General features: G+C 41.7%; 1 protein-coding gene across 1 annotated transcript in view; it reads left to right on the top strand.

Moving 5' to 3' along the window:
- The window catches only part of LOC126387684 (dapper homolog 3-like), a 33,341-nt gene extending 19,621 nt beyond the window's left edge, over positions 1 to 13,720 (top strand). Inside the window, exons 2-3 of the mRNA XM_050040300.1 lie at positions 7,076 to 7,205; positions 10,069 to 13,720. Of these exons, the coding sequence (XP_049896257.1) occupies positions 7,076 to 7,205; positions 10,069 to 11,717 (1,779 nt within the window). The 3' untranslated portion in view covers positions 11,718 to 13,720. The remainder of the gene's footprint in view (positions 1 to 7,075; positions 7,206 to 10,068) is intronic.
- Positions 13,721 to 23,161: the final 9,441 nt, after the last annotated feature.

Raw genomic sequence — 23,161 nt, 5'->3', positions numbered from 1 at the left:
AATTAATTTCTCAGCATCTTTTTCATTTAGAAATGGTCGTACCTTCGCTATGTTTCTGAGGTGGAAAAAACGATGTTTTCGTCACCTTGTTAATGGGGGACTTGAAGCTTAGATCTGAATCTAGGATCACACCAAGACTTGTAACTTCAGATTTAATCCAGAGAGTTAAACCCTCCAGATTCCCCAGCTGGCTTGACTAAGCGCATGTTTGAAAGAAAAACATTCATGCAATGTAATTTTAATGATCAGCAGTCAGTGACTTGCATCTTAACTTGACATTTACTAATGAAGACTTGTGGCTTGATTTGAGACTGGTTCTGACAGACTTTAAAAACACCTCTGCTGTGCAGTGATCATCCATCACCTTCATCTCCACTAAAACAGTAAAATCTGTCCTTGCTACAGTCAGTAAAAACATTATTTTACCTAATACCCAATGTTAACCTTTATGAACGTCCCACTAGGCCAAGCTAAAGATCCTACCACTTAGCTTATTTTCTCACTCTTAAGATAAATGCTGTTGGCTTATTATAACAATAAGTCAACACTGTAAGCGTATTTGCAAAAGTGTTTGGAAAGAGCCCTTGAATCAGAGGAGCACAAGTATGACTCTCAGTGTGTATATTCTTATTACGTAGTCTTCCAACTTGCTTCTGCCAAACAATTTCTCTTCTGGTCTCGAAGGTGTTTGGAAAATTGGATTAGATCTAAAATTTGGGGTGGCTTCTCAGCCTACACTATTTACTAAAACTTTCCCTCAGCAACAGTTGTCCATTTGAAGTGAATTGCCAGATGTAGTTACAGTATGTTCGGAAAGACAGACATAATGCCAAGACCTCTATACGCATTTATAAGATTTATTTCTGCAAGGAACCCAGTGGATAAATCATGGAGGCTGTTATTTTGTGATACCTGCCTGCTCTGTTTAGAGAAGCTGCCTGAAATCATCACAAAATTCATTATGAGAGAGAAACTGGACAGTATGTGCAGGCACAGTCCAAACTCTGTTTGTGTAAGGCAGCTAATATGTGGTGTTTGGTTCTTTTAGTTCAGCTGGTACATTTTCCTCCCAGAGGATATTATTATGTCTTATATTACAACACCAAAAACTAGCCCTGCAATCTCAAGAGGGGTGCAAAACTTTCCAATAACTTCACAGTGAGTAAGCGCTAGTCGTCTCTTTCTGCCTCTTTCTCACACTCTGAAGATGATGATGCAACAGGTTAGTTAAATCAGACACACAGTGGGAAGACCTTTAATATTAATCATAAATATTTGAGGAATACTTCACCCCCCAAATGACCATCTTTATATCAATTATTCACCCTGTGGTACAATTAATTCATGAAGAATTTCTTTCAGGGGAATTTTTTTCACATGCCTCAGATGAGCGAAGAATCCAAAAACAAAGAAAACTCCTGATATATTTAAATAAGATAAGATGAACTTTATTGTTCCACAAGTGGGAAATTTGTCCTGGGCTTGTTCACCCATGGGTGACCACATTTAGCAAAATTGTATCAAAACATGTTGACAAACTCTCACACAACTCTTGCAGTATAATCCAAGTCTCTTTTATCCAGTCATATGATCAGTACATCATAAACAGCCCTTTCCAACGGGGAACTGAAATAAAAGTGAAACCTACCTATGCTCTCTTCAAAGCCAGACTCTATTGACAAAAACAGTAATTTTACCTTGCTGAATATGGGAGCTGCTGGTCTACCGCTGCCTCGATTAGTTTGCATTATTTTATGAAGCTCTAGCAAAAGTTCAGTCAGGAAGACAATACTTTTCATGCTCAGGCTGTAAGTTTTTGTTCTTGCTCTGCCATTCACTCCTAGCACACATGCTCACTGACCATCTCTAGGCGTCATGCAGTGCGTTTACATGCAGCTTGAGAAAATCAAATTATTGGCTTAGTCTGACTGAAACCGGACTTTTCAATGCATGTAAAGAGCTTAGTTCAACTGAAATTGGACTCTCCGTAGCTCGACGAACACACCTGGATAATTTGATTGAAAATCAAACTATTGCTGCATGTATGTAGAAGGAGATGACGTAGCAGCAGTTCAGTATATAGCAGTGCAGTAACTCCTGGAAAAACAAACAAACACCATGGTGACCGAGAAGCAGAAGACGCATTTCTGGACGGACGAGGAAACTACATTCATGCTCCGTCATCTTCATTTGTCATTAGCTTCCTCCTCAGGTCAACTGGAGCTAATTCAATACGCACTATATTAAAAAGGACACAGCGCCACCTATCGAGGCAGAGTCAGATGTACTTGGTCAGAAATTTAATTTTCTCTTTTGCATGTATACTCAGACAAGACGAGAAGTCCGACTTGACTGATTAGCTGAGCTATGAGCTTAGCTTGACTACGTGCATGTTAACGTACTGACTGTCTGGTTCTGTCAGTTGAGTCGTCAGCTGCTTTTCAGCTTATTCACAATCAACCAATAGCACATCGACACACCTTCTCTGCCAGCATCATCTTACTCATTTTAAATATGGTTCTTTCTCTGCTGTAGTTCTTTCTTGCTGCAGTCATGTGCACCCTCCACCTTCCCATCACGACCTAGTCTTTACGGATTCATCAGCCACATACGCCTCAGCAGTCAGCAGCCTCAGAGTCATCAGCCACCGCCACCACCACTAGTGTCTGGACTCTGGGGGAGATTTATCCTGCTGCCGCTCAGATGTCCCTCGATCACAGAATATCTCCCTCTGGTGTCCAAACGCCAAAGACTTCTGTCAAATCTTAATCAGTACAAACCATCTGTTAATCTGTACACTCATATTCTGTATTAAATATTATCTTTACTTCATTCTTCTGTCTCTCCTGATTGAAGCGACCTGTGTGTTTTGAGGGTTTGTTCAGATTCACCACACAATAACACAAACAAACTAGCGATCAAGGAAGCAGTAGTGTTTTTGTCAATGGGGTCTGGCTTTGAAGAGAGCATAGATAAGTTTCACCTTTAGCTAAGTTGCTTTACAGCAGGAACATGAATAATACGTTGTTGTTGTTGTTGATATGTAAAGCTATATTGAAAGTTGGAGAGAAAGTGTAAAGCAAATTAAAAAAATAACCAACATCATCCCGTTCATTAAAACAGATAATGCCATGGAAAGTCTTTGCGACATCAACCAAAATTATTCAAGGGAAAATTACCTCACTGATACGAAGATGTTGCACATGAGAAAATAGGTATACATACTACATTCATGTGTTTTGTAAAATGCTGAATCTAATAGCTCTGTCAGAAAGAGCACTTCACCCAAAAATGTCATTAGCCAATCTTCCTCAATAAGATATTTGAAACATACCCATCGCTGCCCAAAGGTCAGTTGTGTGAGCTCAGAGGACATGGACTGTGTGGGACATGCTGGTAGGATATTTTTAAGGAAGTCTAGCATACTGGTCCCTTGTTTCGAATAAAGGAGGTAAAACAAACTGCACAAGCTCATATTCTGTTTTGACTAAAATTGCGGTGAAGAGATGATGAAAATATCATAACTAACTGCAGCTGGTTTCCCTCTCATATCTTGACATACAGCTGTTGTCTTGTAAGTGGGTCTGTGGGGGAAAGACGAAGAAGAAAGAACACTTCTTCTCATTGTCTCCATGTTCTGGCATCTTCATAGCTCTGGTTTGCATGACAGAGTTTTATAGATGACCTCTCTATGGAAAACAGAAGTGCTACAGAAGTTCCCCTACAGAGTATATAACCTTCAGTTTATGATCTTTGTATTTCCCACAGTATCACTACAGGGATTCTCGAGGTCTGTCATTTTTGACAAATAGTATCTGTACTATAAAAAAAGTTTAACTGCACTAGTTGCACTGTGGTATTCTGTTGATCATTATTGGTTTACAATGGTACTTTGAGTGCTAAATAGAAGACTGTATTGATTATCCAGGGGGCAGCTTTTGATTGAGTCTCTGCAGTAAGCAGGTTTTTGAATCTGTAGAAGCATCTCAAATGTGAAACATGTGGGTTTGGTTAAACACGTGAATCAGCTGACCAACTGCTGTGTCTCAGGAGTTATCTGGCGTCTTTTTTTTTTCTCCACTGTTGACACAAGTTGCTTTTATTTAATGGATGGTAAATTTTCATTTGATTCATGCAGTGAGAGGCATAATAAATAGTCTCTCAGTACCACTATTTCTCTTAAGTGATGTTGATTTCTCTTGTGTCTCTCTATGCTGTTGTTTAGACAGCTTCAACTCCTACGTAACAGATTTTGTTCCCATCCTTTGGCTTATATTTGGGTGGTTCAGACTGTGTGTGCGTGCGTGTGTGTGTCTGGGGTGGGGTGGACGGCATGTTATTGTTCCAGTGTTTTGATAATAAGTGCTTGTGGCCATAGCTGTCTGTGAATGTGAAGGCTGTTGCTCTATGTCTCTAACTCTCATCCTGGGAGAGGAGCAGGGAGGTGATGTGCACATTCCAAATGAGTGTGTGTTTGAAGTTTATTCACATATTTGTCATGTTGCAGTTTGGAGTGTGGGTGTAACCTTACCCAAATGTACGAATAAGGACAAAAAGTGAAAGAAATTGTTCCCTCATTTGATTCATAGGGTCACTGGGGTGAGTTTGGCGTTAGGGTTTGTGTAAGAGTTGAAATAATGCGCTGATCTTTGGAAATATCCAGCATCCAAAGATCTTAGAAGTTACTTGTAAATGAATCATGATAATGTGGCAAAATCACCATCACATTCATACTATATAGTGTTTACTACATAGGGTACTTCGGCTTGTCCCAGTACCCTTTTTGGTTTCTTGTGAAACCTTTTATAAATGTTCCACCTGGATCCCTTTCAGAGGTTTGACCAAGAACTCAACACAAAGGGTTATACCTACAACCATCTGTGAAAGGTTTTACCAAGAACCCCCCATGAGAGGTTCTACTGAACCTTTCAGTGGTGTAATGGTTCCACCCAGAACTCTCTCGAGGGGTTAAATCCAGAACCTTTCCACCTTCTAAGGGTGCCAACAAACTCCCACCCAGGAGGTTCTACCAAGAACTCCTTGACATTCCTAATGAAACCCACTAAAACCCACCCAGGGGGGGTCTAAAATAGTAATTGAATACATTACCCATAGATCTCTTTCCCAGTAATCATGGTTTTAGTTTAGCCTGGGGTCAGGGGAACCATATCCAGCTGCCTTTAGCTTCATAAGGGCACAAGTATACTGGCTGCGTGGCCAAACGTACGTGTACATAGTGTACTGCACCTGTGTGTATACTTGCTGCAGCACGGTCGTTCGTCAATGCAGCCAAAACACCTGATACTGGTGGTCTCCGCTAGGGGCAGACCACAGCACTCAGGCACAGAGGTCACGAAAAGCGAAGAAGGCGCTGACACTGTATTTCTGGATGTAGTAGGCTATACACAAACATGGATACTCTCGATGAAGAGGAGCTTATAATTTTGTCTTTTAAGATCTCGGCAGAGGAAAAGGTGTCATCTCCGCCGCCATTGGAGATGGTATGTGCGGTCCGACCTCACGTTCTCTAGAGGTCTACTTCGCATGAGCGCCTCTAGTGTTCATGTCAATATTGCATCTCGTGCACGCGTCACGTTACCTCGCGTCAAAATGAGCGGCCTACGCACCAAACGACCGCAAAATATGCATGGCAGCCATGATGCGTACATGCACACGTTGTCTGCAGCAAGTATACTTCTCCTCTAAGTCTCCTAAAGCACCAATGTGTTCCAGCGCAACCAACAACAGTCATCGTTCACAATCCAAGATTTTAGCCTTTACTTTATTAATGGTGGGAAACGAAAATTGGTTCCAAATTAGAGCCAAATGCAAAATACCAAGTACCAATGCTGAGTAAGTATTGTATGGCATGAATGGCATATGTATGATGGTAAAGATATCAACTATGGCAGAACCCAAGTAAAATGAAATTAAAATACCATTTGAAACATGACTAAACATTTGAATATTTGAGGCTGATGATGCTATCAACAATCCTTGAAGAACTCTTTCTCCAACAAGGGTTCTGTGGTTGAAAAGGTTTCTTAATGGAGCCCTTAAGGCCAAAACATATCAATGGTGAACGCCGTGCATCAAAAAACAATTCCCCTTTTATTTTCAATGTACAACCCCACACCAGTGGTGGCTGCTCCTATGGCAGTTCGACTCCTTTCCTTACCACTGGCGCAAAGAGAACTCTGATGCTGTTGCTGTGTCTTGTATGTGACAAAGAATGGATGAAGAGAGACACCGTGTTGAGGTCAAGCAATATCCCGGGCTAAACAACCCACGATTCGTTGTTTAAAAGATGATGGCCAAAAAAGATATTGCCTGGTGAGTTATAGTTCTGGAGATCGGCTCTTCAGCTGAGAAACCTTAATTAGGGGCTCTCCACACATGATTTTAAGCTAATGCAGAGGTGGAGTAAGTACAGATCTTTCAGGAAAAGTTGTAGTAACTGTGCATGTTGGTCTGTTGACAAGCTGCAGCACAATGCGTCCAGTGTGTGCTAGGGGCGGCTCTTCATGTGCATCACATGACACGCCGTGTCGGTGTGTTTTCAGCTTTAGTCTTATAAAGAACACTTGCTGAACCATTTCTTCAAAAAAGGGTTCCTCAGAAGCAAATGGTTCTGGGTAGAACCTTAGCCCTCCAGGAAGAACCCCTTTGTAACCCTTATTTCTAAGAGTGCAGGAAGTAAAATTTGCATAAAATGTTATACCAAAATTAAACTGAACAAGGACCAGCTTTCCCTGCTTTCATGGAGGAGAAGATGATAGATGAGAGTGGACTTTGTGCAGCCACAACTACATAGCAGATGAACAAATGACTATTCCCCTGGAAGTTGAAATGTTGCTCTTCACACTTTGGATAACAGTAATGGTGTGATACCACTGCACAGAGTGCGTGGTGAAGCGTTGAAGCATGGAGCAATGGAATGAATGCAGAAAATTAGAGGTCATGTGTTTCTCTTTCATGTGCATGCACAGTAGGGTGTCTTAATCATGCTTTTCAGAGTATTCTCATTTAAGTACAATGTCTTGACTCTCACTGTGTCTCTCTGTGTGTATTTCAGAGCAGTCTCCAGTGTACGCCCTGGGGTATAAAGGCATCTTTAGAACAGCAGGTGGCAGAGCTGAAGGTGAACACTGAGGTCCAATCAACAGATCCCCCTGCTGATCTAGAGGACAGCCAACTTACTGCAGGTAAAATAATCAACTCTGCTTCTCCCAAACAGGCACTGCAAAGCGCATGCAATTTTTACATGGATGCTATGCCAGCTTCTTTTAGAACATAAAGGTTTCAGTACTTTGTAAATGTTTTATATCTCGATTGTGTGCCTAGCTTAGTCTTTTTTCTCTGGGTGCAGAGTACAGATTCTGAACAAATCTCCTCCAGCGCCTCGATGGATTAAACACTCATTATTATTTTGTCGAACACTGACTCAATTTAAAAGTCTGGATGAGCTCCATGCTGCATGAAGGGAGCAATAGCTATTGTGTGCTTTATTTGCACCCAAACATGCACCCTGTGACACACAGTCATTATCAAGAGCAATGATTCTTTCTCCCCGCTGTAGACACTGAGGTCATTAAGGACGCAGTTTAGTGTCTGGCAAACACACATCAAGCAGACAAGTCTATTACAAGTCTTCGGTCACTAAGCATCCTCCATCACTGGAGTCTCACCACATCTAAGCCCCGTACTTCATGTTTATAAAGCAGCTGAGACACAAATCTGAGCACGTTGGGATTTCAAATGACAAACAGTGCTGTCTGTTGCACCACAGAGGCCGTAATCTCATGGTGCTGGTTATACACGACCATAATTAAACTATACTTGTGTCTGGTAAGCCCACAAATGGCTTGAAATGTGTGTTTGAATTTGGTGAAAGAAAATAAATGGCTTCTGTGTAGCGAGTAGTGTGGGGGAATTATGTCAGGGACATAACATTCATGAAACTGGAGATTTTTTTCAATTTTTGTGTAGAATCCTGTAGAGACTGCAGTTGCATGTTTTTCTATGTTAATCACAGATATACAGTATCTAAATGCTGACTCCAAAACCATTTTTATGTGTGAGCAATTATGCATAGTAATATACACAGCATAATTAAAATGTGAGTAAGAACAGAGGCTGTCATATCCATGTGAGGCAAATTGTGGTTTGTGATGTTGGGCTATAAAAATAAAATTAAATTGAACTTAATCATGTCAATGAACACAATACGTTAAGGTTCCATTTTACTGTAAGTGTAATACAAGAAATTAAAAATACACTTCTATCATATTTGTCCCTGGTGTGTTGTTATATCTGCCTATGTATGCAGAGTCGACGACAGTGTGACAACATTTGGTATAGGAAGCATTCTGGTTTCCATTTATAGTCCATCCGAGTCTGAGTAGTATTGACCAATCATGTTTGAGCAGCAGGTAAACAGTCTGCGTGGCTGAAATGCAATCTTGGCACCCAATGGCTATCATCTGATGACAAATTAGCTTTTTGTTAGCTTTTTTTTTTTTAAACCTGCATTCATATGTGGATATCTGTTTATATATGTTAGCCAAAATGACCAGAGCACAGAAGAGAAAGTCCTGACCCAGATATTCGCTGGCTACACTGGATCTCCTGAAATATTAGCATTTGCCCCCAGAAGCTTCTCGATTCCAAGATTGGGTTGTGAAATTTCAAAGTTGACTTGCTTCTCCCTCCATAATTTTATTTTAAAATAGCAGCTTCATTTTAAAATAACTTTGAGATTGTGTTTTTATGTATTTCTATTTTATATTTTTTACTGACAGCATGATTTTACTTTTGCAATCCTTCATGGAGGTCTACCCTACTTACTATCACATTTACCACAAATTCTTGGTATGTAGTCACCTAACTGTTTACATTTTGGAAATTCAGGACTTATATAGCATTTCAACATATCCCTATACAGTGGTTCATTTGATATCTTTCGAAAAGTTATGCACAGGGTTTGTAAGATAACTTACAAATTAGCGCCCCTACTAGTTAGGTTGAGTTTAAGAAAAGAATTATGGTTTGGCGTCGACTCGTTACTTACTTAATGTAAAGTATTCGACTTAAGGTAACATGACAGTGTACTTTAAAATAACTCAAAGTTCATGTGATTGGGGACACAAAGGGAAAAGTTTTATGTTTTTTGGAGCGATTCATTACTCCAACCAACCACGTGGACTTTCACTCTTCACTCTCTTCTTTACTCCCATCAGTGTTAAGAAGAAAGGTCACTTGATCGCAGCATCCACGATTAAGGAGGTCATGTACGAATTGTGATGCATTACTTTTTGGAGGTATACATAACACTGCATGAGAACAGCTAGTGTAGGTATGCCACTTTGAATAACTCAACACAGACTTTTGGTTTCACATGGGACAATAACCCCAGTCTCCTATTTCAAAGTGCTGTGTTTGTTTGACCCATCCACCACCCCAATCTTGCTCTCTAAGTGGACTTTGTCGCTCTTTATACCTTGTGACCTGACTTCCCCTTCGCTACTTTGATGGCAAACAGTCTACCGTGTATTAGTCATGAGATCTATGCCTCATGGCTCACGATTAAATGGGTTATATGAATTTCAATGCATTCGTTTTCATAGGTGTAGGCACAAACATTGAGTGAAAACAGTCTGAGCAATGACATAGCTCTTTGGGAAGATGGAAAACACTCCCCTGACTCAGATTTTCACATTATTAGAATCAGCGTTAGTGTGTTTTTCAAGGATGTGGGTCTTTTAGCTGTGCAGAGCACACACTTTTTTGCTTGTTAATGGGATTCAGTATTTGTCAGCACAAACACCTTTCTCATTAATCTACAGATGCATGACTTTCCTGTTCATGCACCCACACCATGCTGGATAATATACAGTGCAATGAGCAGTGTCACATTAATGTACAGTCTTTGTCTTCTATTTGGTATGGTGAAGATTTGTAGGCTCAGGATGTGTTTTGTACATCAAAAGGAGAACAATTATGGTAACAGCAAGTGGTAACAGTAAGAATGATTCTGATCATTCTCTTTGTCTTTGCTCTGTTTGTCAGGAGAGGTCCTTGCAGCCAAGAAAACTGGATCTCCTGAAACAAGTTACCACCCTTTGGTCCCTCGTTCCCTCTCAGCACCTGAGGGAACAGTGGAGACAGAGACAGGAGAAACATGGCTGTCAGACCCAACAAGATGGACCATGGTTACTGATGCTTTGGGAGAGATGAGGGATGTTGACCCCAGCCAGGAGGATCATCAACAAGCCCAAAAAGCAGAGACTTATATATTTGGATTGATCCAACGTCGAGCTCTACCCACACGTCCCTCAAAGCCCCGCACCAGCCTGGCACATGATGCTCGAGCTGTCAGCGTGATGAGGCAGAGTAGTTTATGCCGCAAGGAGGAGCAACATTCACCAAAGCAGGTGTCTGTTCAAGAGATCTCAATGTCGCCCCAGTGTTCAGAGGGAACTGTTCCACAAGCTTGCCATAACCTTGATCAGGAGCCTTACCTAGGGACAGGGTTTACTGAAGATGTCCCACCGCCCTACCACCACAATCTCCAGCAAAGTACCCAGCATCAATCAGGGCTTTATCACAGACCCAGGCAGGCCCCGATGATTAACAACCCCCGTTCAGCCATGATGGACTATCCATCTTGCAGAGTGCTGCAAGCCCACCCAGACTCCAGCAATAGTGAGCCTGATTCACCCCAACATTTTCACAACTATCCATCCCCTCCAGCTCTGTCAAAGCCTCACCAACAGTTGCCACCTGATGAGCAGCTGGTCAACGCAGAGTATATTCCGGCTCAGCCTTGCCGAGCCTCCACCAGAGCTTATGCCCATCACCACTCCAACCCCAACAAGGGCTCTGGGGTGCCCAAACCCAACCGAAGCACATATTCTCCAGAAAGAGGCCATCATCATCAGGAGCAGCAGCCCGCAGCATCTCAGATCCAACCCTCCAGATCCCGAGGGGGCCCAAAGAAATGTCGCTCGAACGAAGACAGAAATGGTGCCAGCAGGAAGCCAGGGAAGAAGGCGTGTAGGTCTCAGTCAGAGAACAGTCTGCAAAGGGCTCCAGAACGCAAGTACAATACAGTAGAGAGGGATGGTGGAGGAAGTGGAAGCGGTGGAAGGGGAAGCCGCAGTAGTCAATCCAAGAGCAAGAAACAACAGCAAGGAGGTAGTAGCTGTCGCCGCTGGCAGTCCACCCTGGAGCTCAGCCAAGACGAAGCTGACCAGCCAACTGTGCAGGCACCCATGCAAGGCTCTTCAGCCTCAAACCAAAGGGACCATTGTGCAAGGCGCACACGCAAATCTCGCCCTACACATCCATCATATGCCTACCCACACCATCACCACTCCCACCATCATCAGCACATGGAGTATCATTTAGAGAGGGACCAAGTGCCAATGTGTCAACCAAGTGAGGACTACCCTCACCCACGTCAGGGTGAGTCTGAGTCCAGCATGAGTGAGGCCGATTCTCCAGATTCCAGCTCCTTGTCCAGTGATTCAGATGAGAGTGGTGGTCTGGTTTGGCCCCAACAACTACCCCCTCAACTTTCCCTCCCATCGCCTCCTGCCCCACCTGGGGCACCTCTGCAGCCTAAGGCTTTTGTAAAGATAAAGGCTTCACATGCCCTTAAGAAGAAGATCTTGCGTTTCCGCACTGGTTCGCTGAAAGTCATGACCACCGTATAAGGTGGAATACTGGCCAAACTGAAAGAACATGAGCTGCAGAGCTTTGGACTAACTAGAACGACGGACCACAAACTACAGTGAATATAAAATTCAATGTGTTCATGGAAGTTCTATGAACTTGACTGACTGAATTAATCAAGTGGTTTTAGATCAGCCTTAACAAGCAATGAAGGAAATAGTCATCACCATATCAGCCTTTTTGTTTCAAAAATAGGATGTATAATTATATATTAAGTGCCACATTTTACTAAAAGTGCTTATGTGGATGACTCATGTTTTGTCAAAAGGTACCATATTTGGCCACACTGGCTCCTAAATATCCCCACCCATCAACATGCACACACCCACTGATAAAGTATATCATAGTCCATACTGGCATTGTCTTTGAGGTCACAATGAACCATATTTCAAGATTTTAATTTCCGATCAGGCACAGATTAATCCCCAGTATATCCACCGTTGTGAAGGACATTGGACCTCATGTTAGAATATTTTCATATTCTATCCTAAACTCTTCATACCTTGTGTGTGTGGCTTGTTGATACCAGTGTTACTGTACAAGTCAGATTCACCAAACTGTCCTAACCACACAAAATTTGTTTCAACCTGACAAATTCACGAGTAGCTGCGCATTTGTGAGACTTTAGCAACCAACACTTTGCTATGTACAGGTACCTGTTCTTCAAAAAAAAAAGTGTTTTGGTTGCTAAGTTGTCAGCCTCCATTTAAAAGAAGGAACCTTTGTCTCCAAGTTTTCTATGTTGTTTTCCGAAGCAAATTCCTCAACAAACACTTCCCACACATCCCTGTACAACAGAAAGAGTTTGTATGATATCCTTAGAATTAGTGCCCCACAAATGACATTAAATACTTAACATAAAGTTATGTACTTAATGTAAAGTTGCGGAGGTTAGGTTTAGGAAAAGAAACATGGGGACAACTTACTTTAAAATGACTCAGAGTTCACTCAGAGTTCACACAGTTCTGAAAACCAGTCTCCTGGGGAAATTCCTGTGGGAAAGGCCTGTGTTTTGTGACCAATCTACCACCCCAATGTGCACATTACTTCATTAAGCGCATTTGTCATGTGATCACAGCCTTCCCATATCCATGGGTTATACACAAATGGCTAGCTAATGATTACATAGGATATGTACAAATTTTGGTGCATTGCTTACATGTATGATAGGAAAACGAATGAACAGTGCATGAGAACAGCCTGTACTGCTACGCATGTGCACATTGGAAACTTACTGTTGAAAATAAAATATAGTGGCCTACAAGATAGGCCACAGTTTCCTCATATTTGGACAGTGAAATCCTCTTATGTTGCTGAAATGATGCATATCTGTTATTATTGAATTGTTAAGTCATACTGTAATTAAATAGGAGGATAACTCAAGACAAACAACTTAAAGTAATGGCTTCCTGCATGTTTTTCTTCATAAACGCACAGCTTTTAAATATATCGTGGGTGGAAGTAAATTTATATGTCAGACATGGGGAAATGTGGCCACAGAACATAAAAAAGTAGTTGTGAAGGAGTGGGTTGTTAGTACATTACAAAGAGCTTGTGAGACATTTTGTCTGGAATTTGTGGTTGAGATAGTAAATTTCATTGTAGAAAGAACCAACTTTTGGCCGAAAAGAAGTCTGTGAATCTTTTACTGTAGCAGCAGACACAAACCAGCAAGATACCGCAGTAGCAAGATTTAAATTGTGTTTGAAAAGTGTTGGAAACATCAAGTGTCTCACTTACAAAGTATTCTCAAAAGACCTTGTTTAAAATGTAAAGTAGCAAATGACAGTTTGTACTGTTTTAATGTTAATAGTAGGCTACCTGCAGACTAATAAAAATGTGCCTGCCCGAAGAATGTAACGTTACAATGTCACTTTGAGCATTTGACAGTATTACCATGTAAAGTGCACTAGCCGACTAACTATTAGCTTCTTTTTGTATGAAATTTGTTTGAAAACTGTACTATATAAGATTAAAGTGTTTAAAAATTACCAAAACAATACATTTGTGTGTGGATTTTTATTGTTTTAGTTCTAGGAAAACATTGCTACATCAACCAGTAGTTTCATTAATAGAGGTTTTTGTTCAGTGCATCAAGCAAGGTGTTACCAATGGTAAGCCCATAAACATATTATGAAGGCCAAAAGAAATACCACTCATGTACCCACACACACACATACCAGTCAGCAGCCCTGGTGTTAGTGATCTTGTTTAGTGGCATGTTGAGTGATTGAAATGTATGGAAGTGAGGGAGTGGGGGAAGTGACAGAGAGGAGGGATTAAAGTGGAAAGTTAAGAGCTCAACGGGAGGATTGGCTTGTTTAAGAGTAATGCTGCCAGTATTCCTCTCTTAACTATTACCAACAGTAGAAGAAGACTGGACGGAGCTGTAGTGAAAGACTTCATTGTGATTTACTTCTTTTGCAGGGTTCATGCTGTTTTTGCAAAAATAGTGATGCAACTTCTACTGGATTGTTTCTGTACTGCTTCTACCATTTTACCATTCTACAATTTTACCACTACTATTGCTGCCACCACTACTACTACTACTACTACTATTCTACTACTGCTACTGCCCTACCCTAACCCTAACCCTAACCCTAACCCTATACTGCACACTTATCACAACATAAATGTTTGTTCTTATTTACTAATACCAAATAACAATTGACAACCAATTGTTACTCATGAAATATTTATTGACAAAATGATTCAAGAATTCATTTAAAACTTTTTAAAATTACATCAAAGCACCAATGACACATCCATTTAAATGGGAAATAATGTAAGATAATGTGATATGTTACGCACTTATAATTCCGTTGTTCAAACAATGAAAAGTAGATTCAATGTTTTTTTTTTTTTGGTTGTTTGTTTTTTTTTAAATTAAATTAGATAACATTATTTAAAGTAGTGTTTCCCCTTCATTAGGAAATGAGTGTGCACAACATATTGATACAGTCAATAAAAAATTCATTCATAACTTTTTGTGTAGGCTGAATATTGCAATATTAATGTGTGGTTATCACAAAATCTCACGGCACACCTGGATTTGCATCATGGCACACTATTACTAAACATTTGGTAGTGCTAAAAGTCTATTACTACAACTACAAAATGCTTTACTACTAGCTACTAGTTTTTATTATTACTACTGCTGATAAAACTATCACTTATATCACTATTTCTATACATTTGGTAGTGCTACTATTGTTGTGACTACTGAAGCTATTATTACTTCCTCTACAACTACAGCTACTACTAGATTGTTTTACTTCTGCTACTACCTTTAGTACTGTAATTAAAACAACTGATAAAATTGTTGTTTCTGCCACTATTTCATTGCCACATTTGGCAGTGCTACTATTGCTGCTGCTGCTGCTGCTGCTGCCACTACTAACTTTTTTACTACTGCTACTACCTATTAGTATTACTACTCCTGATAAAACTTTACTCTCTACCACTATGTCTATACACTTGGTAGTACTACTATTGCTGCTACTTCTACTACTACTACTACAACTGCAACTACTACTAGATTGTTTTACTACTGCTTCTAACTTTCTTGTTATTACTATTGATAAAACCGCCATTCCTAACACTATTTCTACACATTTGGTAGCACCACTATTGCTACGACTACAACAACTCCTACAACTGCAGCTACTTACAGGTTGCTTTTGTAATTACAACTACTGATAAAATTGTTGTTTCTGACACTATTTTTATACATTTAGTATACTACTACTACTTTTACTACTACAGCGGCAACTACTGCTACATTGTTTTACGACTACTACTACGTTTTAGTATTACTACTCCTGATAGAACTTTACTTTCTATCACTATTTCTAGTCAGTGCTACTTCTACTATTACTACTAGATTGTTTTGCTACTGCTATGTTTTATTATTACTACTACTACAGATAAAACTGTCTTTTCTACCACTATTTCTATACATTCAGTGCTACTATTCCAACTACTACTACTGTTACTACTACTACTACAGCCACTACTATTACTACTATTACTGCAACGACTACTAGATTGTTTCAAAAACTATCATTTCTACCACTATTTCTATACATTTGGTAGAACTACTATTGCTGCTACTTCTACTACTACAACTGCAACTATTACTAGATTGTTTTTTGTTACTACCACTGAGAAAACTGCCATTTCTAATACTATTTCTATACATTTGGTAGTGCTTCTTTTGCTACTACAACTACTTCAAGGATGTTTTTACAACTACTGCAACTCCATCACTACTATATACTGATAATGGTACTACTGATAATACTTGTACTACTGTACCATGTATAGTTTAACTGCTAATGCTACTATAACTATTGGTACTACTACTAGAACTACTACTGCTACTTCCTCTATTATCGCACTACTACTAGCACTAGTAGTACTAGTAATCCTGCCACTATTACCAGTGAACAACTTTTACAAGTATAACCACCTGATTACTTCTTCTAGTTAATTAGAAGGCTACCAGTTTAGTACTACTACCAATAAACTGTATAAACCTTTTTCTGTCTGTAAAAGTAATTGAGCACGTATAGTGTGTGTGTGTGTGTGTGTGTGTGTGCTCCAGAGAGAAGGAGAGCAAGGGGATTTCAATGGGCTGGGCTGTTTTATGACATTAGGATTCAGTTCCAGCTGCCTCAGTTCATTAAAGTGGAAAAAAGAGGGCTAGAGAGAAAGGAGAGAAATAGAGGAAAGGAAAAAAGAGGTGAAGCAGCTCATGTAAGCTCTGGTCAGAAGGGAAAGACCAAAACCTCTCACTTCTGCAACATTTAAAGCTCTTTATCTTCTCACAATCTATCACAGCATTACCGACATTTTCCCAGCCGAAGTCCTTTCACTCTCATATCCATCCCTTCCCTCTTCATCCCTCCATCTGTTAGTGGTTAGAAGAAACATGCTCCCTTCAGGGCCAGGAACCTGTAGTATTTCCTGCTTTGCCAGAGACCGAGGGGGAGAGAAGCAAGAGAGGAGGAGGAGGGAAGAACAGAGAGGCACTGAGCCTGAGGAGGAAACCCACACAGAGAAAAAGAAACAGAGAGACGGTGAGAGAGGGAGGAAAGGGGGGGGAAGGGGAGGAGGTTGAATGAAGGCCTCGTGCGCATACATCTGGCTTCGATTAGCCAGACAGAGAGGGTGATGGTGAGAGAGAGGAGACAGAGGGGCTTTTATTTTTGGCACTTTTGGGGATACAAAGTGATTGACCTATTTTTTTCCTCCATCCTCTTTGATTTTTCCTTACTTCTACCCACTTCATTCACATTTCAGATATCTGGAACCAACTTTTTTTTAAGTTTGTCATCTCTGAAGGAAAAGAAGCACAAAGATAGTTTAAGGTGCGGCCTATTTAATTCTGCTCCACTCACCTCTGTTTGCACACACAGTCTGTCGGTGCCATATGTCCCTTTACTGATGCCATATTTTTACCCAGGGTTGATTATCAAACCTCAAACATTATCAGCCTGAAATCAGAACTTCATTACACCATGTCTTTGCCTTATTTTTAGCCCCTACAATAAGTAAGGACAAGAGTTTATCAAAACAACAGTGGGCTATTAAAATCAGGTTTCCTCTTACACTGGTTTCAGAGATCTCAAATCACTGTTTTGTTTATGCTAGTGCAATGAAACTGCTACAGCAACAAGCTAGCCAACGTCCCATTTGTTACCTAGCAACAGAAGGGGAATAAACTGATTTGGTTTAGGAACGATATAGCTGCCATCATCATGATGGCACAGTGATCATCAAACTGGATTCACTTGATGTGTGAATGTCTCAGCGTGTCTGCTGGGATACATTAGTGATAGTGAAGAGGAACCGCAGCTACTAAACTTGATATTTTTCTTAAAGGGACAGCTCACCCCAAAATCAAAACTTCCCTCTTATCTATAGTGCTATTTATCAGTCTAGATTGTTTTGGTGTGTGCTGCAGAGTGTTGGAGATATCAGCTGTAGAGATGTCTGCCGTCTCTCCAATATAATGGGACTATATGGCACTCAGCTTGTGGTGCTCAAAGCGCCAAAACAATACATTTGATAAACTCAACAGCAATGTCCCTCTCCAGAAATTATGATCTGGTTGTTCAACATAATCCACAGAACTCTGATGTAGGAAATATTTTCCCTCTACTGAACTACACCCAACAAAGAAGGATGTGTGCATCTACAAGAGGCTCATGCCAGTGACAGCACAAGATGTAAACATTAACGGTGTCCACCTCGGCTGAGCTGTAATCCCAGTTCAGACCAAATATTTGTGATGAGACAAGGTGAAACAGGCAACTACTTGCAATGCACTGTTCTGCAACGTTCTAAAAAACACCAATGTCGGTTCACACCAATGCAACTAGATGAGAGTGTATCATCTCTATACAACAACTATCTGTACTTCCATTCTGATTTCCAGTTTTTCAGGCTTATTTTGTGGCTGAATATAATTTGTAGCTTCTTAAAATATGAATGAGGATAGTGATAGTGAGATACTGGCTACAGTTGCATTTTTAGTAGTGATGAAATGGCAAAAAAGAAACACAAGCAGCAGCAGGGACACACCGCCCGACACCAGCACACCATGAGGACAGACACAGAGTGCTTGGAAGGGTATGAGTAAATGCCACAGCAAGCGAACACATCGTCTTGATTTGACTTCACCACAACCTGACTGGCTGTTGAAACAGGTGACTTGCTTTATATTCTAAAACCAGCCGCCGGCGATTTGACCAGCAGAGTTGCAGGTGACACCATCACCCGGCTTGAGTCGGGCTCAGATGGCCACTTCACGCCGCTGCAACTTTTCTCTGCAATGTTCTAAAATGGTTTTGTCTCATCGTAAATCTTTGGTCCGAACTGGGCTTTACGTTTGCCAGCTCAGTGGTGCTAGGTGAGCTTACAGGCGGGTGTTGTTCAGTAGAAAGAAAATAGTTCCCACATAACACTGCTCAAAACAAGGTCTGTGGATTGTCTTGAGTAACCGGGTCATGATTTCTGGAGAGAAACATTGCTGTTGAGTTTTTCAAATTAATTTTTTCAATGCTTTAAGCACCACAAGCCGCGTACCGTCTAGTTCCAATATATCTGAGAAAAGGCAGACATCTCTGCAGCCAATATCTCCAACACTCTGCAGCTCACATCAGACCAATCTAGACAACCTGGTCTCACTCCAAAGTCATCGAAATCCAGTGCTTGGGCAGTGACTGGTGGTGTCAGACTGATGAAAAAAGGCGACCTTTAACGTCGGCATGATACGCTGACGGCCACCATTATGGTTAAACAGTGCCCGGCGGCGTCAGTGGGAAATGTGGTGGGACAAGAATGAAAGTTAAGTCGGCGAAAGTCCAGATGGGGTGGGTGGGTCCAACAAACACTGACTTCCTAAACCTAACCACGTGTGTTTGTTGTTGAAGGAAAAAAAATGCCAATTTGGACGGCGTTATACCGATGTAGTGCGTTTATTTTGAAAGAGACTGTATGTAACAATAAATTTCCTGTGAAAAGAGAAGTGTATTTTGAAAGAAGACAATGCATGTAACAGGCGGAAGTTGACACAATGTTCCAGAACGTCAGCAACCAACGCACCCAGGGTACCTTGCACGTTTTATCTGGACGTGGAAAGTCCATGACCAAACATCAATATGTGACGAGGTCAGAGTGAGAATGTTTTGACCTAGTTTGCTAAACTATTACTACAAGGATGAGGATCAATATATATTTTTGTCTTGTCGATGTACTGTCCCTTTAATGTCTTCAAATTTAAGAGATCAAGTCACAAACTTAAAAATGTTCTTGAATGACACTTTTTCTCTTTAGTAAAAGATGTGTAACTGTGGTAGAGTTTGTACATCATGGAGGTATTTCAGCCAGTGCTGCCTTTTCTGGACCAACAGAAACTATTCATTACAACTGAGTACATCACAGGGCCAAAGTCTGAAAAAAGATCTAATCTCAGTGCTTGTGGGCATGTATCCTGAAAGTCAAGATCAATTACCAGTACATCTGTTGTTGAAATACTGGCTTTCCCACATGGGTTTGAGTAGCAGTCTTCCAATTGCCTTGCATTGTATAGACCACAGCAGAGTCTAATGTTTAGTCTAGAATTAATATAAAAACAAGTCTTGCGGAGACGGCGACGGAACCATCAGAGCAGGCAAGCAAAGATCGAAAAAAGAGACTGCTCAGTGTGGCTCAGTATCAGCGTTGTTTCTCCAATGCCTGGGAAATGTCAGGCAACCTCTGATAGCTTCTCCCCAGGGGCCCCCTTCCCCCCGAGCTTTAAATTCAACTCTGATAAATGTAACACAGACGAGAGAAGTTAATGTATATCTCACATAACAACTGCTTGGCATTTATGATACATAGGCACATTTCAGACTGGAAGTCGGCCATACTATCTACAGTGTTATTACTTCATATAGTCAGATGTCAGATGGTGTCTGTCTGAGAGGGAAAAAAATCCAATCTGTAGCCTATCTCTCGTGATTTATCATTTCAGTACCACACATCCCCTCTGTCAGGGTTCCTTTATGTGTGTAGGGAGTGTTTGTAATTTCTGCTGACTGAGGAGATTTCACCATGCAGCTCTGCAGGGAAAAGTAACGGATGAAATGCCGAGAAAAGTTTAAACATCCATAGCAAGAGCAAATGCAAGTAGATTGGCTGATGATTGCTACTTCATGAATGCGCAGGTGCTCTTTGGATCCAAGGACGTATCATAAGACTGATGACATATTCTGAATTTCTAAATCGGACTGTTAGGAAATGTACAGAATCACACAGTCAGCTTTTTTTGTGGAGCCTTTGTGCAAACTTTGATAGTCAAGAACAGTGGTTGCCACTGTTGATCCAGATCCAAAACTGTTCTTTTAATAATGTTCTCAGCAGAATAAAGAACGGTTTAATCTCACTGTTTCCCCAAAACGAAATTTACACAAAATGTAGAGACAGACACAGAAACATTTCTACATCCAGTCTGGGAACGTAATCTGGTTAACCCATTTTGGGAAAAAGTTGTGAATCGCATAGGGAAGAGGCTGGGTACGACGGTACCTAAATCACCAAAGCTATGTCTTATGGGGGACTGAACAGAATTGCTGAATTTATCAATGTATGACCTTGGTATGATAAATGGAAGGGTCAACCTGTTCTCACTCCGAAGTCATCGAAATCTGGTGCTTGGGCAGTGGCTTGCGGTGTCAGACACTGACAAAAGAAAGCCGTCCTTTAACATCGGCAAGATACGCAGCTGGTCTCCTTAATAGTTTAACAGCACTCTGCGGTGTCAGGGGGAAACGTGGCAGTACAAGAACAAAAGTAAAGGCAGCGAAAGTCCGAGTAGGGTGGGTAAGAGGGGTAGTGGATGGTTCCAATCAACACCAACTTACCTGGGAGAGCGGTGTTCGCGTCCCGCATACCTGCCAACACTCCCGATTTAAAGCCTCTACAAGGAGCTTTCATTTTGAGTTGATTTTGGCAACCCTGTGGATAAAAGCGGTAGTGTTTTGCCGGAAAGAAGCCTACATTTCCCATGAGCTCTAGCGCGTATTGTCGTAAAGACGCTTATCTGGCTCGCGCATGTGTTTGTTTTGGGGATGAATGAAACAACAAGAAGGGAAAACTTTGCCCCCACTCCTATCGGGGATCCCAGCTCACCTCTGCCGCGCCCCAGCTCCACATCTCCGGCTAAGCGCCACCGCCGCCGGGGTAAACACAGCGGTCGGTTGGTAAGGCTGAAGGCCTGTTTGGCGAGCACTTCCACGGCTTCTTGGACTGAGTATGGAGCGGTGCCTCGCCTCTTTATTTCTCGGCACTCGCTGGACCCTGTCGACACCTGGCTGGTACCTGTCGTCGGCCCGGATGAGGTGTTCCAGCCCCGTGGCCCCTGCTCTCCTCGTCCCCGCTGGCGCGGGGTGAATCTGCACAACCTGCGGCCTCTGTGTGTGGCTCCCCGGACAGCTACACCTTGGACCCGCCGGCTCCTGCCAGGATTGGGCTGGTAAATGCTAGATCGCTAGCGAACAAAACGTTTATCCTGAAGGATTTCCTGACTTCCTGGTGTTTGGTATGTCGTAGTACCTGGCAACCCAACCCAAACGGCCTCGCCCGACGTGCTGTGTGTGCTGTGCGTGACTGCGCATGTTCAAGCACACGTCCATGCCCAAGCTTGAGGCGGAACATTACAAACTGAAAATTAATGAAACGGCTCCCAAAAAGAAGAAGTATGCGTCGAAATTTCAGCCTGCTTGGTGCCAGACCTTCCCTTTTCTAGTCACTAGCCACGTCAGCAAGTACCACGCGTTTTGCAAGCTATTTCCGGCCGACTTTAGTGTGGAACACAGCGGGAAAAACTACGTTAGCAAACACGCTAACTGCAGCAAACACACAGGCAGTGGAGGCACAGAGAGAAACTGCTAACATCTCCCCAGAAAATCTCCTTCTTTTTCACAGCCCAATGTTGGTAGGTATGATCCCGTAAGATTATAAAGCCAAATCCTGTTGTTTATTCCCAGACCTAACTATGTGCGTTAGTTGTTGGAGGAAAAGAAACATCAATTTACTGACATATTGCATTTATTATGAAAGAGACTGTATGTAAATGGTAAATTTCCTGTGAAAATGGAAGAGTATCGTGAAAGAAGACAATGTACTATGTAACAAGCAGAACTTGACACGGTGTCCCGAATGTCAACAACCAATGCACCCAGGGTACCTCTCCTGTCATATCTGGACGTGGAATGACCAAACGTCGATTGGTGAGAAGGTCGGAGTGAGAATGTGTTGAAGGGGTCGTGGAGGTGGAGGCCATCTGTGTTAGAAACTCTGTCATACGAACACATGTTTGCTAGGGTCAAAGAGGAAGTTGAAAGCTTTAAAGGGAAATTTCGGTTTATTTCAACCTGTCTCCTATCGTCCTAAATTTGTTTCAAGTGACTAGCGACATAAAAATAATAGTTAGTATGTTAGCCGTTAGCCTAGATACAGCCGGGGCACCTTGTAGCGTCAGACCTGTTAAAAAGTAAGTGAGCGGGCATACAGTACTTCAAGTGCAAAGTTAGTCCACTAAACAAGCTTTTTTTCCACAAAGACCGCCTCATATCGTTAGGATAAATGTCAGAGAACATATAGAAAATGACATGTAAACGTGTTGTCTTACCTTACCGGTGTGGTGCCATGTTTGTTTACCATTTAGCTCTGCTTTCCGAAGCGCGGCTGAAATATATCTCGCGAGCTCTAGATAAAGCCCAGCTGGATACTACTCCAGGTGGAGGTGTCTCGTCCTCGGTCACATCCAGACCTTGAAAATAAGCCTGCAACCGCTCCCATTCCTTGCAACAGAGGCATTCCTCTTTCTGTGGGCACTGGGGCACAGCATTCACAGGTACCCACCAATCTCCAG

Source organism: Epinephelus moara, chromosome 3 (assembly GCF_006386435.1).
Source record: "Epinephelus moara isolate mb chromosome 3, YSFRI_EMoa_1.0, whole genome shotgun sequence".
In the NCBI taxonomy this organism is placed as follows: Eukaryota; Metazoa; Chordata; class Actinopteri; order Perciformes; family Serranidae; genus Epinephelus; species Epinephelus moara.
The sequence above is the reverse complement of the archived record's forward strand: the minus strand, read 5'-3'. Positions and strand labels throughout refer to the sequence as shown.